General features: G+C 38.7%; 1 protein-coding gene across 2 annotated transcripts in view; it reads right to left on the bottom strand.

Moving 5' to 3' along the window:
* AKAIN1 (A-kinase anchor inhibitor 1) overlaps nt 1-13,038 on the bottom strand; it is a 51,338-nt gene extending 38,300 nt beyond the window's left edge. The window contains exon 1 of one of the 2 annotated variants that reach the window (XM_070513309.1): nt 12,829-13,038. In XM_070513309.1, the coding sequence (XP_070369410.1) occupies nt 12,829-12,865 (37 nt within the window). In that variant the 5' untranslated portion in view covers nt 12,866-13,038. Of the gene's footprint in view, nt 1-12,384; nt 12,756-12,828 lie in introns of those variants that run through there. The other variant, XM_070513310.1, reaches the window with a different exon arrangement.
* Nucleotides 13,039-16,650: the final 3,612 nt, after the last annotated feature.

Below are 16,650 nucleotides of genomic sequence, written 5' to 3'. Positions count from 1 at the left end.
ATTCTCTGGTTAGGGATGATCCAATCTCATCTATGGTACTGCAATAAACATATAATGTTATTTTTTATATCCACAAAAATGTAAAATTAAAGTGGGAAGGCAGAAATGAGCACACAAGAATGTTAGAAATAAATTCAGCAATAAAAATTAATAACTTGTGTCAGACAACACAAGATGTGGATTCCATGGAGGCCTCTGGTCTAAATACCAAACAGACCCATCATATGTGGCTTATGAGAGGTGTCCAGAACAGAGATATTACATTCATAATTTGAGCATATTTCTTGAGTACAATAAACACTATTTCTCTCATTTTAAAGAAAAATAAAAACAATTCTTTAAAGGAATGGGAGAAGACATTTTATGTTTATCTACTGCCTTCAGCAAATAGATCATCTGTGACTATTTGGAACATGAAACAGCATTTTAGCCACAAGTTAAAGAAAAACAGTTCTCATTTTGCATTTACTTTATAAAGTTGTTCCTTGCTTTAAAAAAAAAATGCATGTGGCATACCCAGCACACAGTAGGTCTTCTACAAATGTAGCTCCCTAGCCTTTTCTTACATTTATCTCAATTTATCTCCTCTGCCCAATAAACCTCTGTGCTGAGAGCTGAGATGCTAAGCCCGTAAAATGCTGAGGATGACTATTTAAAAAATGATTGAGAAAGAGGCACAGGAAGCAGAATAACTAACTCAAAGTCACATAGCAAGTCAGGAAAACTCCCATCCCTCTCCCAATCTCCAGTTAGTGACCGTGTGGTTGTTGCACCAGCAAAGTTTCTTTATAAGAAGGAAAAAAATGTTTTCTGCCCAAGAGTATTCATGTAGGACAAAAGATATTGTTCAAAGAATAGTATCTAAGAATATGTGTGGGGCTACGACATAAGACCACAAAATGGAAACTTAGGTCTCTAAAAAAATGGCATAGAAAATCTGAAACAATATCTCAAATCCCAAACCACAGATTTACCCTAACTAAATAGTTAAATATTAAAAACATAATGCATTATACCCTCACCAGAAAATCATCATTCAGCTTTTAAGTTTAGACAAGATCAGAATTATTCAGATCAGCAAGATGGCCATCTGCTTTCAAGCATGCAGCTGCTAGCCTTTAAACAGCAACTTTCCTTGATTCATAACTTATTCATCCCAGGATGCACTCAGACATCTGCTTTATCATCAATTCAGCTTGTCATAGCATTTTGCTTTAAAGTTTCATAATCTCTACCCAGGTAACATCGTGAGCCAGTAAGTCAGTCTTCTTCCGCAGGAGGAGTCAACTGTATAGCTCCTCGAGACTGATGATCCAACCTTAAAATCATACACGTGCCTATGTATATAAAAACACATTATTAGTCATTCCCTTTTAAAACAATAACATCAGTATAGCTACCATTTAGCCTACTGCACTTCCTCTGTATCTTCATTACCACCCTGGAAAACAGGTATTATAATCTTCATTATAGGAGCAAATCAGTAAGATTGGACAACTTACCCAATGCCACTAAGTGTGGACGTGGCAGAGGTGAGCTGTTTGAACCCAGACCTCTTTGTCCCAAACCCAATCTTCTGCAGCAACCAACTCTGTCTCATATTTGAACTGCTGTGAAATAACAGAAATATTCCACAGAGACGGAGAGACTATACTTAGTTCAAACCCATTTATTCTCAACTCAAGGAATGTCTTGCATATGGGGCTTAGTTAATATAAATGCTTTGAAAATTATAAAGCACTGTGTAAATTTGTTGGATCTTCTTATTCTCCTGGTCAACTTTTGGCAATCCTGGCTGTCCATTCTTTCACTCTCTATCACTAAGACCAGCAGCCTGCAGAAGATGAAGAATCCAGGAAGTGTGAAAGGACAGAGCCCTTTTCTGTGTAGTTGAGAGAAGAACACCCTGTATACTCTAACCTGGAAGAAGAGGTGCTCAATATTAAGAAGATTTCCTCCAAAAGAGAACAGTTTTGTCTCTTTTTCTTTGTTGCTAATTCTAGTGTGCAAATTGTGTGTTGTTGGCTGTTTATTTAAAAACTATGTTGTGTATAGAAAATAAGTGAATCCAATGTCAAATCTTGGTTCTGCAACCTAAAATTGCACAACCTTACTTTTGTTTCCTTTTTGGTAAGGAAGATTGTCACTGAGCTAACATCTGTGCCAATCTTCCTCTATTTTGTATATGGGATGGCTTCACAGCATGGCTTGACTAGTGGTATATAGGTCCGTGCCTGGAATCTGAACCTGCAAACCCCAGGCCCACAAAGTGGAGCACACAAACTTAATCACTACGGCACCAGCCCGGCCCCTGGAGTCTTACTTTTATCATCTACAAAAACGGTGATAATGACTTCTTTTATTCTATGTCTTTTTTTTTTTAATAATATGTAGAAGACAACCGAATGGCATGAAAAGATGACAACAGTACATTGTGTAAACGATCATGTCAAAAAGTAATATGCGTGTCAGGAAAACATTTTTCTTTAAAAAAGTGGGAGATATATTCATAGAGATAAGGTCTGAGAAGTTAGATATAAAATATTAACAGTGGCTACTGTTGGATAATATTGTGATTTTTATTTTCTTTTTGATTATCTATGCTTACTAAAATTTCTAAAACTATAACAACAAAAATTTCAAATGATGAAATGTTATTTAATTTTAAATGATAATGGCAGGGCCAGCCCCATGGCTGAGTGGTTAAGTTTGTGCACACCACTTCAGTGGCTCAGGGTTTCATGGGTTCAGATCCTGGGAGCAGACCTAGCATTGCTTATCAGGCCATGCTGAGGTGGTGTCAAACAGAGCACAACTAGAAGGGCTTTCAACTAGAATATACAACTATATACTGGAGGGGCTTTGGGAAGAAGGAGAAGGAGGAGAAGAGGAAGAAGAAAGAGGAGGAGGAGGAGAATAAGGAGAATAAGAAGAAAAAGAGATTGGCAACAGATGTTAGCCCAGGTGCCAATCTTTAAAAAAGTAAATAAATGAATGAATAAACAAATTATAACGGAGGATTAGAAAATGGAGTAACAGTAACTATAGAAGAAAGACATCTAGGCAGTCAGTAGCTAACTTAAACCACCTTTAAAACTATATGCATTTGATTAAAAAGCAAGACCCAACAATATACTGTCTATAAGAAACCCACATTGAATATAATGATAAAGTTAATTTAAAAGTAAAAGGTTGGGAAAGGATATGTAGCCTATTCTCATTATTCACAGTAGTTTTGTTCTATAAAGTAGCTACAAACACTGAACTGACTAACATGGAACCATTGTTCCTAAAGGAAATACAAGGTTAGGTTACTGCGAGCCTCTGGTCACAACGTTTTTGTCAAATGACCAATACATAACCTTGTTTTATGTGTGTTTCTGTTTAAAGATGCTTTATTTAATATACGTTATTGACTCACTAACACTGACCTTATAGCCAACAGCACTATAACTCATACCCGAATGGAGCTTATCTAACAATTTCCTCCATAAGGCACATCACAACCTTCTTGTGTTTAGGAACACTAGACAACACCTCAGCACTATACTTGAGGGCCATGTTAAACAGTGAAAACACCAACAAAAAGCACAAATGTATGAAAAACTAAATGGACCACTAAACACACACTTGTTTACAGTATAAGAGCTGAAACAAGAAGGCAAAGTGTTGCCTTGTTCAACCTCAACTGAGAATACACATGTCAGGCAACTCAAATATTTTGCCATTCTGTGAACATCCTTGAATGACAGAGAAACTGTTGCAAGTATTGATTTTGATTGATCTATTTTAAAATATATTTTAGTGAGCAGGTAAATTTGCAAATGTGGAATCCATTAATAATGATGATCAACTGTACCAGGCAAACACTAATAAAAGAAAGCTGGAGTGGCTATGCTATAATCAGTCAAAATAGACTTCAGGGCAGGAAAAATTACCAGAGATAAAGAGGGACACCACTTAATGATAAAAAGTCTATTCATCAACACATAACACTCTTAAATGGATATGCACCTAATGAGAGCGCTGCAAAATACATGAAGGAAAAAGTGATAAACCAAATGGAAAAATCCACAAGTTTTGCTAGAGGCTTCAGCGGTCCTCTCCTAGTAATCAATAGGTCAAGTAGGCTAAATATGAGCTAGGAGAGAGAAGAAGTGAACAACATGCTCAACAAACTGTATCCAAAGGACATTTATAGAGCACTCCACCCAAAAAGGCAGAATACACATTCTTCTTAGTGTACATGAAACATTTACCAAGATAGACCATATTCTTTCTCATAAACATATCTTGCCAAATTAAAAACAATTGAAATCATAAAAAGTTTCCTCTCTGACCATAATGGAAGTAAAATAGAAATCAACAAGAGAAAGATAAGTAGGCAATTCCCAAATAATTGGAAACTAAACAACACACTTCTAAACAATCCATGGGAAAAAGAGGAGGTATCAAGTGAAATTGGAAAATATTTTGAACTGAACGAAAATGAAAATACAACATTAAATTTTGTAAGATATACTAAAGCAATGCTTAGAAGGAAATTCATAGCATTAAATGTTCATATTAGGAAAAATAAAGACCTCAAACAATCTAAGTTTAATCTTAAGTCTAGAAAAAGAAGGACAAAATAAAGTTAAAGCAAGTAGAAAGAAGGAAATTATAAGGAACAGAAATCAATGACATTGAAAAAAGGAAAAAAAATAGAGAAAATCAATGAAACCAAAAAGACGTTTCTTTGAAAAGACAAAAATTTGAACAAACCTGTAGCCAAACTGACAATGAAAAATAAATAAAAAACACAAATTACCATTATCAGGAACAAAAGGGAGATACCACTGTAGACCCTATACATATTAAACAGATAATAAAAGAATCTTACAAACAAATTTGTTCACATAAATTCAATAAGTTAGATGAAATGTACCAGTTCCTTTAAAAACTACCAAAATTTACCCAAGATAAACAGAATGGTCCTACATCTCTTAAACAAATTGAATTCATGTTTAAAGAACTTTTTTTTTTTTTAAAGATTTTATTTTTTTCCCTTTTCTCCCCAAAGCCCCCCGGTACATAGTTGCACACTCTTCGTTGTGGGTCCCTCCAGTTGTGGCACGCGGGACGCTGCCTCAGCGTGGCTCGATGAGCAGTGCATCTCCGCGCCCAGGACCCGAACCAACGAAACACTGGGCCGCCTGCAGCGGAGCGCGCGAACCCAACCGCTCGGCCACGGGGCCAGCCCCTAAAGAACTTCTTACTAAGAAAATTCTAGGCCCAAATGGTTTCACTGATGAATTCTACTAAACATTTAAGAAAGAAATTATACCATGCCACATCATCTTTTCCAGAAAATAAAAGAAGAGGGACCACTTCCCATCTCATCATGAGGGACAGCTTGAAAAGCAAACTACAGAGAAATATCTCTCATGAACATTGACCAAAAAAACTTCAACAAAATATTAACAAATTGAATCCTTCCATATATGAAATGAATAATATATCGTGATCAAATGAGTGTTATCTCAGGGATGTACGTTTGGATCAGCACTTAAAAATCAATCAGTGTAACCCACCATATTAGCCCTGATGATTTAGTGGTTAAGATTTGGTGCTCTCACCACCACAGCCTGGGTTCATTTCCTAGTCAGGGAACCACACTACCCATCTGTTGGTTGTCATACTATTGTGGCTGTGTATGTTGTTGTGATGCTCAAAGCTATGCCACCAGTATTTCAAATACCAACAGGGTCACCCTGGTGGACAGGTTTCAGCAGAGCTTCCAGGCTAAGAGAGACTAGGAAGAAGGATATGGTCACCCATTTCCAAAAAATTGGCCATGAAAATCCTGTGACCAGCAGCATACCATTGTCTGATATAGTGCCAGAAGGTGAGAAGATGGCACAAAAAGACTAGGCAAGGTCCCTCTCTGCTGTACACAGAGTTGCTAGGAGTTTGAATCAACTCAACAGCACTAATAACTAAATCCACCAAATTAACAGTCTAAAGAAGAAAATCCATATGATAACATAATTACAAGCAGAAAACTACTTGACAACATTCAACATCTATTGATGATAAAAGCTCACAGCAAACTAGGAATAGAAAGAAATTCTCTCAGCCTAATAAAGAGCATCTACAAAATATTCTACAGGTAATGTCATACCTAATGGGGAAAGACTGCATGCTTTCCCCTAAGACTGGAAACAAGGCAAGAATGTCTACTCTCTCTACTTCTGTTTAGTATTGTACTAGAAGCCATAGCCAATGCAAAAAGGCATAAAACTGGAAAAGAAACAAAATGGTCCCTATTTGCAGACAACATGATTGACTATGTAAAAACTCCTAATAAATCTACAAAACAGCTCCTACAACAAATAAGAGAGTTAACCAAGATCATAGGAAACAAGGTCAACATACAAAAATCAATCATATTTCTATACTAGCAATGAATGTTTGGAAATTTAATTGTTTTTTAATGCCATTTACAGTAGCTCCTCTCAAAAGAAATACTTAGGTATAAATCTATCAAAACGTATGCAAGATCTGTATGTTGAAAACTACAAAATACTGATGAAATAAATCACTTAAGAGCTAAATAAATGAAGAGACATATCATGTTCATAGATTGAAGACTCAACATAGTGAACTTTAATTCTCCACAAACTGACCTATAGATTTCACGGAATTCCAATCAAAATCTTGGCAGGGTTTTGTGTAGATATAGGCAAGCTGATTCTAAAATTTACATGGAAAGGCAAAGGAACTACAATGGCCAAAACAATTTTGAAAGAGAACAAAGTTGAAGAATTCCCACTATTTGATTTTAAGACTTACTCTAAAGCTATAGTAATCAAGATATTGTTGTTAGTGGAAGGATAGACATACACATGAGTGAAACAGAATAAGGAGTTGAAAAATAGGCCCACACAAATATAGCCAATTTTTAATAAGTTGCTAAGGTAATTCAATGGGGAAATATTAGCTTTCCAACAAATGGTATTAGAACAATTGCACATTCATAGGCAAAAAAGAATCTTGACCTATAACTCAAACCATATCCAAAAATCAACTTGCTATGGACTGACAGTTTGCATCCCTCCAAAATTCATGTGTTGAAGTTCTAACCTCCCATGTGGTGGTATTAGGATATGGAGCCTTTAGGTTTAGATGAAATCATGAGGGTGTATATCCAATGCCATGATTGGACCTAAATGTATAATTATAAAACTTTTAAAAGGAAATGTGAGAGGGGCTGGCCCCGTGGCCGAGTGGTTAAGTTCGCGCGCTCCGCTGCAGGCGGCCCAGTGTTTCGTTGGTTCGAATCCTGGGCGCGGACATGGCACTGCTCATCAAGCCACGCTGAGGCGGCGTCCCACATGCCACAACTAGAGGGACCCACAACGAAGAATATACAACTATGTACTGGGGGGCTTTGGGGAGAAAAATGAAAAATAAAATCTTAAAAAAAGAAAAAAAAAAGGAAATGTGAGAGAAAATCTTACTGACGTTGGATTATGCAAAAGTTCTTTGATATGACATCAAAAGCAAAATCTACAGAAGAAAAATAGATAAATTAGACTGCATCAAAATTAAAAACTTTTCTCTGAAAAAAGTAGTGTTAAAAGAATGAAAAGTCAAGCCACAAATTGGAAGAAAATATTTGCAAATCACATGTCTGACAACAGATTTGTACCTACAATATATAAAGAGCTGTCAAAACTCAACAAAAAGAAAACATCCCCCCCCAAAAATGGGCAAAAGATTTTAACACACTTCACCAAAGAAGATATATATACGGCAAATAGACTCCTGAAAATAATTATCAAAATCATTAGGGAAATGCAAATTAAAATGACAATGAATACCATTATACATCTATCAGAAGGACAAGGATACAGAACAACTGGAATTCTCATACATTGCTATCGGTAACACAAAATGGTACAATCTTTCTGGAGAACAGTGAAGCATATACTTACTAAAAGAGCCAGTATCCACAAGCCTAGGTACTTACCCTAGACAAATGAAAATTTATGTTCACACATACATGTACAGAAATGTTTCTCAGAGCTTTATTCATAATCACCAAAAACTAAAAGCAATCTAAATATCTTTCAATGAGGAAAGGGCTAAACAACGTTGGGTACATCCATACAGTGTAATACTACTCAACAATGAAAAGGGATGAGTTATTGATACAAGCAACAACACAGATGAATCTTAATGGCATTACACTGAATGAAAGAAGCCAGTCTCAAACGGTTTCATACCGTATGCTTCCATTTATACGACATTCTGGAAAAGATAAATCTATAGGGATGGAAAACAGATCAGTGGTCACCAGAGGCTAAGGGTGGGGCAAAGAGTTTGACTACAAAGGGATAGCAGGAGAAGATTTTTTGGTACAATGAAACTGTTCTGCGGTCATTGCACAACTCAATGCGCTCAACTAGACATGTTAAAACTCATAGAACTGTACACCAAAAAAGTGAATGTAACTGAATGCAATTTTTTAAATTAATAAAATTTTTAAAATCTCTAAGTCAACATAAGAGGATTTACTTGGGTTGGCAGATTGTAAACCTTACAGTTAAGACAGTCTGCTATATAATTTATTTATTCACTGACCTCTCAGGAATTGGTAAGAGGCTACATAAATAAATAAAAGCTATAACTATGTTGCAATAAATATTTTCTTAAATATTTTTGATAGATCTCTCTATAAATATTGTTGCTAAATGTTTTTCAAACTAATCTTCGAAGTCAAGGAGCTGGCTGTTTCATTTCTTACAATGATATGATTTTTATTCCCCCATGAAATCCTTGTTATCATACCTTGCCTAATTCATGTGCAAGAGAAGAAAGATCTTTTTGTTGACAATAAATTTTCCATGAAGGCAATTGAAACAAGCCAAATATGTATTAGTTCTATTCACAGAGAGGTGCATTAATCCCTTAAGTATATACTAATCATTGGGGGAAGTGGAGATAAGGAAACTTCTGTCCACACTTTCCACCTCACACTGTATTCCCTATTAGCTCTTCCTCAAGAGAGAAGTTGCCAATCTGATTGCTCAGAGTCTGGAATTCTTTGAGTGAAACCATGGCATTGAAAAGACATTTGAACTTATGAACATACTCTCTTTCTCGCTGGGAGCATATCTCCTCCCAGAACATTTTTTTTGCCTCCCAAATGGAAGCTTTTGCTATAACCACAGACTAAGTAACCTGGGTCAGCTTAGTATTATGCACAGGAGTCAAAATATTTTTGTGTATATTGATTATGTCACCCTCTTTCCTTTGGCCCTGGTGGTCTGCTTCTAAATCTTCTCACATTGCTCTAGAAAGAAAGATTCCAACTTCAAGTTCAGGAGGAGGAAGGAGGAAAATAGATAAGAGATTTAGGAAAAGGAAGCAAGGGGCCTCATTTTGGTCTTTAGCCTCGGCCATGTGCCCTAGCTTAGTTTAACTTGTATTTAGGGATATATGGTACTTAGAGAGAAATTAATATATTTATATGTTATTCCTTATTTTACTGTTATTAATTTTGTATAATTTCTTTGGAGGGAAGAGCAAATGAGTGACAGACTTTGGGTAACTGAATCCTTAAATAATTACTAGTCATGGCCCCTTGCCTTTAAGAGCTTTAAAAATTGATATGCACAAAATTAAAACACTCCTAAATTACAAAGTCTATGAACGGTATAAAAAAGAGGAAAAGTATAGAATTGAATTGTCTTGTCTGCCCTATGTAAACCAAGAAACCACCCAAAGCCCCGCCCAACTTAAGTCCTGCTCCTTACAATGCAGACTAACTGAAACAAGAGAATTCGAGAATATTTTATACCATATGATAAGAGTGAATCCTAATTAGGGATATATAAAGTCCCATTCCATTTCTCCCTCACTCCCTCATTCAGAACTTCTGTTCTGAAACCTTGCTTCATGAATCTGTTTCACCTTTGCCTTTAAGGTAAGCAAGAAGGCAGTGAACCATTCAAAGATACACAGAGGCAAGACTAGAACTAGACCTCAGGATTCTTGTTTCCCTTTGTTAAAATTCAAAAAGCTATAATGAGTTTTGAAGGGCACAGACCCACTGACCCAATTTTATAAACAGCTCACTGTTAATTTATTGTTATATTCATCTTGGATTGTCTAACACTTTTATTAATTTTGGAGTGATCATAGCACATTCTCCTGTTCCTTCCCTTGCTGAGTGTTAGGTAGGCTTGGAGAAAGGGATGGGGGAGTATTTCTCTTGACTAGTACAAAACATCTGGATCCCCAGATTATAGAGATTTAGAAGAGCAACAGCCCTAGAAATGAGGTTGTAATTCTGAAAATCTGGCAAAGTTCAAAAACAATTCACCACCCTGATTTTCTTTTAGAATAATATCACTACATGAGTTAGAAGACACATGATCAGAGATGAGAAGCTAAGCTGACATATTTTTAGCACTTTGTTCTTATTGCCCCAAAATGCTTATGATTTTTCAAAAGAAACTCAAAACTGAAGAAATCATCCAAAAAGTGTTATCCCACAGGTTTCTGTACATATCCTATCCAGGTCAGTCCATGCCATCTCTGACAGTTATGAACAACTCTTACTTTCCCCACAGGAAAAAACAAAAACTAACACAAAACTTGGAAGAAAAAATGGAAAAGTAAAGCCCTGTACAAATAGTGGGCTGCCTAAGCCAAATCAGTCCACTCCAGAAATTCCCCACTGTTCATTACACAATCCTTCACCCACATCATGTTTTAGAAAATGTCGAGTTAACATTACCCAACAACTCTAACTCGGTACAACATCAGCCCATCCTCCACCTCAAAAATGGAAGGACACTTCCCCTTGGCTACATCTGACCTTGAACCAAAAAGCCTCCATCCCTGAAACTGGTGAGGCATTTTGTCAGGAAGATAAGCTCTGAGGTACAGGAAAAAGAGGCAGAATCTGAGGTCAGAAAACTCCAGCTGAGGATAGCAAGACTGTCTGGAATCAGCTTCCCTGGGTGTGTAAAATAGGGATGACATTGCTTACCTCAGAGGGTAGTTTGAGGATCAAATGATGTAACGGCATGAAAGCACTTTATGAAGTGTTAAGCAGTTAATATATGCAACAAAGAACTGTTGTTTTCCAACTTCACAGATCCTGTGTTGACTGAATGTCCTTCACTGTACAGAACAATTTCTCCCACTGAGTTATTTGGGGTGGGCAGCAGAAGGGTTCCTAGGCTTTCCTCTAAGGCATTCCTCTGAGTCACTGCTTGTGGTGACTGTTAGAACTGACAGAAACTCATTCCTGCCTCCCCAGCTAGCATCCTGATGGGGTGGGGGGGGGGGGGGGCAGGAAACTTCCTCTTTTCAAGTTTTGCTAATTGAATTCTTTGAAGCCCAGACTCAATTCTTCCCTTTTAAAAATGCATTATACCTTTCTTCCTCAGCTATTTGAGGTTTATGGCCACAGCAAATACAAACAACCTCTCAAGTTAAAGAACCACAACACAATTATAGAGTTCTAACCCCCTCTACTCTTTTCCCTACTCCCTTTTTCCCACAGCAGTATGTAGTGAAAGCAGAGACTAGAATTTAAAAGAAAAAAAAAAAGGCTTTGTTTCTACCCCTAGAGACAGCTTTGTGCTTTAACAATGACCACACTTTCCCTAACTCCGCCTGACCTCACCTGAAACAGGCACTCGTGTACCCTTTGGTAAGCCGGACAACCGCAGACAAATCTGACTCTTCGCTAACTTGCAGCCATAGATAGCAAGAAAAAGATCAAAGTCCTTCACTGGTAGCTCCAAAAACACACTGCAAACGCCAGCGGCACCGCAGTAGCAGCCTCTGTGCTGCAGCCTCCGACTAGAGTTTCAGATCTAATTCCTTAAGAAGCATCGCTCCTCTGCCCTTCGTCCCACTCCCTGGCCTTCACTCACTTCTCCCCTCAGGAGGTTGAGAAGAAGTGGGTCACTTTGCCACTTCTACGGAGGGGGATGTGGCAGTGAAAAGGATTCCTACCGAAGTAACCCTAACCCCACTACTCTTTGCCCCATCTCTCCACCCTCCTGCCCTCTAAGCGCCTGTGCTGCTGGCGAAGGTCCCAGTTCTCAAGGTGCTTGAGCTCCGATGGGATATGGAGGAGCCAGGCGAGAAGAACAGCGACGGGACGATGGCTGGAGATTGTTAGAGGACAGATAGGACGGGTCTGTGGAAAGGAGCGAAGACCCCGCACAGAGACCCTCTCCCGCTCCTTGCTCACAAACAGTTAACTCCAAAACGCGCAGATGGGTCGTGAGGTAAAGGCCTTTTCTCGCTATCGTCTCCCTTCTCTTCCCGGCTCCCCGCCTGAACACTTGGTGAAAAAGCAAGGTGCAAGTGTACCTGGAGCGAACACCATGATTTCCTCCAGCAGCTACGCCCTAGGTAAGGAGAGACAGACAGACAGACGGAGGCTGGGAGGAAAGCCAGGACTCGGAGAGGTCCGGCGCAGGTGGGCGCGCAGGGCGCAGACCGACTACGGGTCGGGGCGGTCAGCACCTCGGACAGCTCCCCACCTCAGGCTCCTGGGGCCGCGGCTCCAGCCGCCGCGGCGCTCTCAGCCTCCACAATGCACTGCTCTGCCGGCGGCCACCGCGCCGGCGGGAGGAGGAGACCGAATCCCTGCTCAGTTCATCCCTCGTTCCTGTGCCAGCTCAGCGTACGTTACTGCTTAGGGAGCAAAACACTTCAACCGCTTCCACGGGAGAAGGAAGGATAGAAGAGGAAGAGAGAAAAAGGTAATTGCCCGGCTTCCCCGCAGGGGGACAGCTAATTGCTTCTAATTACCTGCTGTTGCTCGCCCCCGTGGATATTGGACTGACATTTAGGATGGGTTTGCCCTTTAAAATAATAGTAATAATAATAATAACTCAAAGAGCTTTACTCTCGAGGCTGGCTCTGAGTTCTCCGAGTTGGGCTTGCTGGCTCTGAAGAGAAGGGTGGGGCCTCCAAGTTAATCGGTCCTTGGGATCCATGAGTCCTCTCTCTCCGGAGTCCCAGTCGTCTGCTAACGTCAGAAAACGAGGGAGAGGGAAGGACAGGGTGACTATAGAGTGCGTGAGGAGGGCGCCGCCATCAGGCTTGCTCCCAGGCGGCCCATCCCGCTCTGAAAGCTCCCAAACTTGTAGGCCCTCAAGGTCATCACTTTAGGCTGGCCAGGGCAGAGAAGAGTGACCTTGGTGAGGCAGGTCTCCTCCACCAACAAGCTCTCACACTCTATAAAAGGTTGAACCAACAGAGTCCACTTCGAGTGTGAGAACAGCCTTGAGACGGATCAAGAAACATTGGTGCTTCCCCTGCCTTCACCCAACCAAAAACTGCCCCCACGTACACCGAGTCTACTCTAAACATACTAGGATGCCCCATGCTCACTTCATGCTTCTAAGCCATTGCTCATTTTAAAGCATTATCTAGTTCCCCCAAGATATGTTTGTGCAACATGGACAGCCCACGCTAGATGTTACCCAGCTTGAAAGAAGTCCATCTGGGTTTCAACCCCAGAGCTAAATCAACCTCCAGCCTCAAAGCAGATGTCAGTTGCTTTGGGTTTTATCCTCTATTTTTGCAGCTAAATGGAGTTTTCCAAGAACAAAGGGTGATGAGGGTCATCTTCAGTGTTTTCTGGGGTTTCTTCACTTGCACCTCTCCCTAGAAAATACAGCTATTCTGAAAATACAGTATTTCCTAATAATTTGGTTGGTAGCCATAAGTTCTACACTCTTTTGGCAAATATAAAACATTCAAAGAACCTTATTGGCACTGGTTTTCTTCAAAGCCCTCTGATAGATTGAAAATGCAAATAGTTTTACAGCTCTTGAACTACAGTTTGCTTGGAAGCATTGGGCAGGCTCGACATAACACAATCAGTACTGCTCTCAGCACCTGGCTCAACACAGGCCTAAACAGATGGGGCCTGCCTCATGAGCAACAAGAGGCAAGTCAGCTGGTGAGCAGGATGAAGGGTGTGTATGACAGGATGCAGTCCTCTCACATCCCCAAGTTACACCAAAAGCCAGGGACCAATGATGCTTCACTCCTTCTTCTTTGCTCTATCACCAGGAGAAACGTGAAATACTATTTAAAATAATCTTTGAATGATTGAAAGATCTCTTTCCTTTAGCACACTCAAAAGTGCTCTCTTCTACAACCTTTTTTATAAAATGGGTTTTATTCTCTTAATGCATAAACAGTTACTCATGATTAAGTTCAAGAAAAAGCAATATAGTGTAGAAAAAGAAAAAGGACTTGTGACCCAAGTAGAACACCTTCACCATTTACTAGCTGTGTAACTTTTGATAAGTTACTTAACTGTCTTACCTGCAATATAAGGATTAAGGTATCTCAAAGGTTTCTTGTGAGGATTACATGTGATGATGGATTAATGGATTAATTAAGAGAGAGCACAGCCCCAATTAAACCCATTCCAAGAAATTACTGACACTCTGGGAGTAGATGACACCCCATAGGAATGCAAACTAAATATGTTAGATAAGTACTTCTCAAACATTAATGTGCATATGAATCCCATTGAGATCTTGTTAAAATGCAGATTATGATTCAGTAGATCAGGGTGGGGCCTGAGACTTGAATTTCTAATAAGCTCCCATGTGATGTCCATGCTACGGGTGCTGCTAGTCTGTAGATTGTATTTTGAGTAGCAAGGTATTAGATGTATCAACATTAAAAAAAAGGGAAATTACTTGTATCTCCTCCAACCTCAGAGATCAACTTTGTAAATGTTAAATAAGGAGGAAAGCTTCGATTCCAAGCTAGACAGAGACCAAGATGATAGTAGAGAGAAAGAATGCCTAAAAGTGGCCCCAGCGCTCCTTTCATTAGCCTGCTTTGGCAATAAGAGGCAATGTGGTCCAGTAAAAACCAAAGCAACAGGTCAAGGACAGAATAAAAACTCTCTTCTTGGCCCCATCCTCAGCTCTTCTCTGTCTTTCTTCCTCCCGTCATCTCTTCACTTTCTCTACCCAGCACGTCACTGCTACCTAGCCAGAGGACAATATACTCCTACTACAGTTTTTGCTTATTTATGTTTTAGTAAGAGCAATTAATTTTATTCCCAATAAAACCAAGGCAGTTTAATAAACTTTTTTATTTCCTCAGTAAATTTTATATTAAACAATATTATCTTCAATTTTTACTACTACTGGAGTTATTATTCTGTTGGTTAAATTTAAAAACTTTTATAATGCTACTAGATTTTTTATATTTTAATTTAAGTCATCAATTTAATAATATAATGCCTCATAGGAAAATAAACATTCCCTTTTATTCTATTGTAAGAGCCAGACTCTTTGATAGATGATTTGTCCAATCTTACCCTACAACCAAGGCTTAAGTTCCCAATATAGTCTCACTCTGTCTCTGTTTAAACACCCCCACTCAGGGCCACTCACTCTCTACTCAAACAATCAATTGCACTTTGAGATAGCCATCTATAGCCACCATCTACCTCATTCTATCACCCTCATTTCCAGTTAATGATGGGAACAGTGATAGGAAGAAAGAGAGTAAACAAATTGAACTAGATGCCCCAACTCTCTTTCTCTGGTTATCAAATTAGCCAACTTATCAAACTAGGCACTCCTACCCCTTCAGATACTTGAACAAGATGCTGGATGAGCTGGCAGGCACAGAAAAGAAAAAAAAAATGGTCACTTAATAGAGCCAACTATTTTCCTTGGAGACTTGGAGAATATTTTATACAAAAATGAGCATGAATACACTATGAAGTAGTGATTCATGTGACATGTAAATAATAAATTGGAGACTCCAAAGAAATTACCATAGGCAGATTAGAGCTATAACTCTCAGACTTCCCCAAGTCCCTACCCATTCCCTCTAACAGTTATTTATTCTACTCTGTCTTTAGAGCTTTAACAAATAGAAAAGTTTGAAAACCCTTTCTAAAATCTTCCCACCATTTCCATAATTTGCAGCTCACCTTGGCTCCAGCCACATCCTGATTCATCCCACTCCATATTCATTTTAAATGCATTATTAAACCGACTAAAATTTAAAAGAATTTTAGCATCTCTGAGAACAGTTGAAATAGATTGAAAAGAAGGGTTTTCATTATGATGCATTAAACCATAATTGTTTCCAAAATGTCTTAGCTTATAGGTTTCAAATGATTACAGAAATGAAATATTGGATAAGAACTCTTCTTCCCCTAAGAGTTGCTAGGAGTTGTTGAATTGGGCCTAAGGAAGGGCACAGAAGTGAAACAAAGTGGAAATAAGAAAAAGAATAAGAAAATGTAGTATAAAGGGACATGAAAATAGAAAAACTGCATGAAGAAGAAGACACTGAAAAACTAATCTTTGTGCTATCCAATCAGTAAAGACTTAAAGAGAGTGAAGTAAAAATACATATAGACAAGGAAATGGCATAAATTGAAAAAAAAATGAAGATAGAAGATGAAATAAAGGGAAGGAAAATAAAATAATGACTGTACTACATTAAGAAAAGAAATGAGAAATATTAAACAATTTTGCAGGCTTAAAGAGTACTGGACAATGTCTCTGTAGCTTTGCATTTTATGAAGCAGTTTATGAGTTCTACGAGATGCTTTAAAAGGAAATAAGAAATAGCCAT

This window comes from Equus asinus, chromosome 7 (assembly GCF_041296235.1).
Source record: "Equus asinus isolate D_3611 breed Donkey chromosome 7, EquAss-T2T_v2, whole genome shotgun sequence".
Classification (NCBI taxonomy): domain Eukaryota; kingdom Metazoa; phylum Chordata; class Mammalia; order Perissodactyla; family Equidae; genus Equus; species Equus asinus.
The sequence above is the reverse complement of the archived record's forward strand: the minus strand, read 5'-3'. Positions and strand labels throughout refer to the sequence as shown.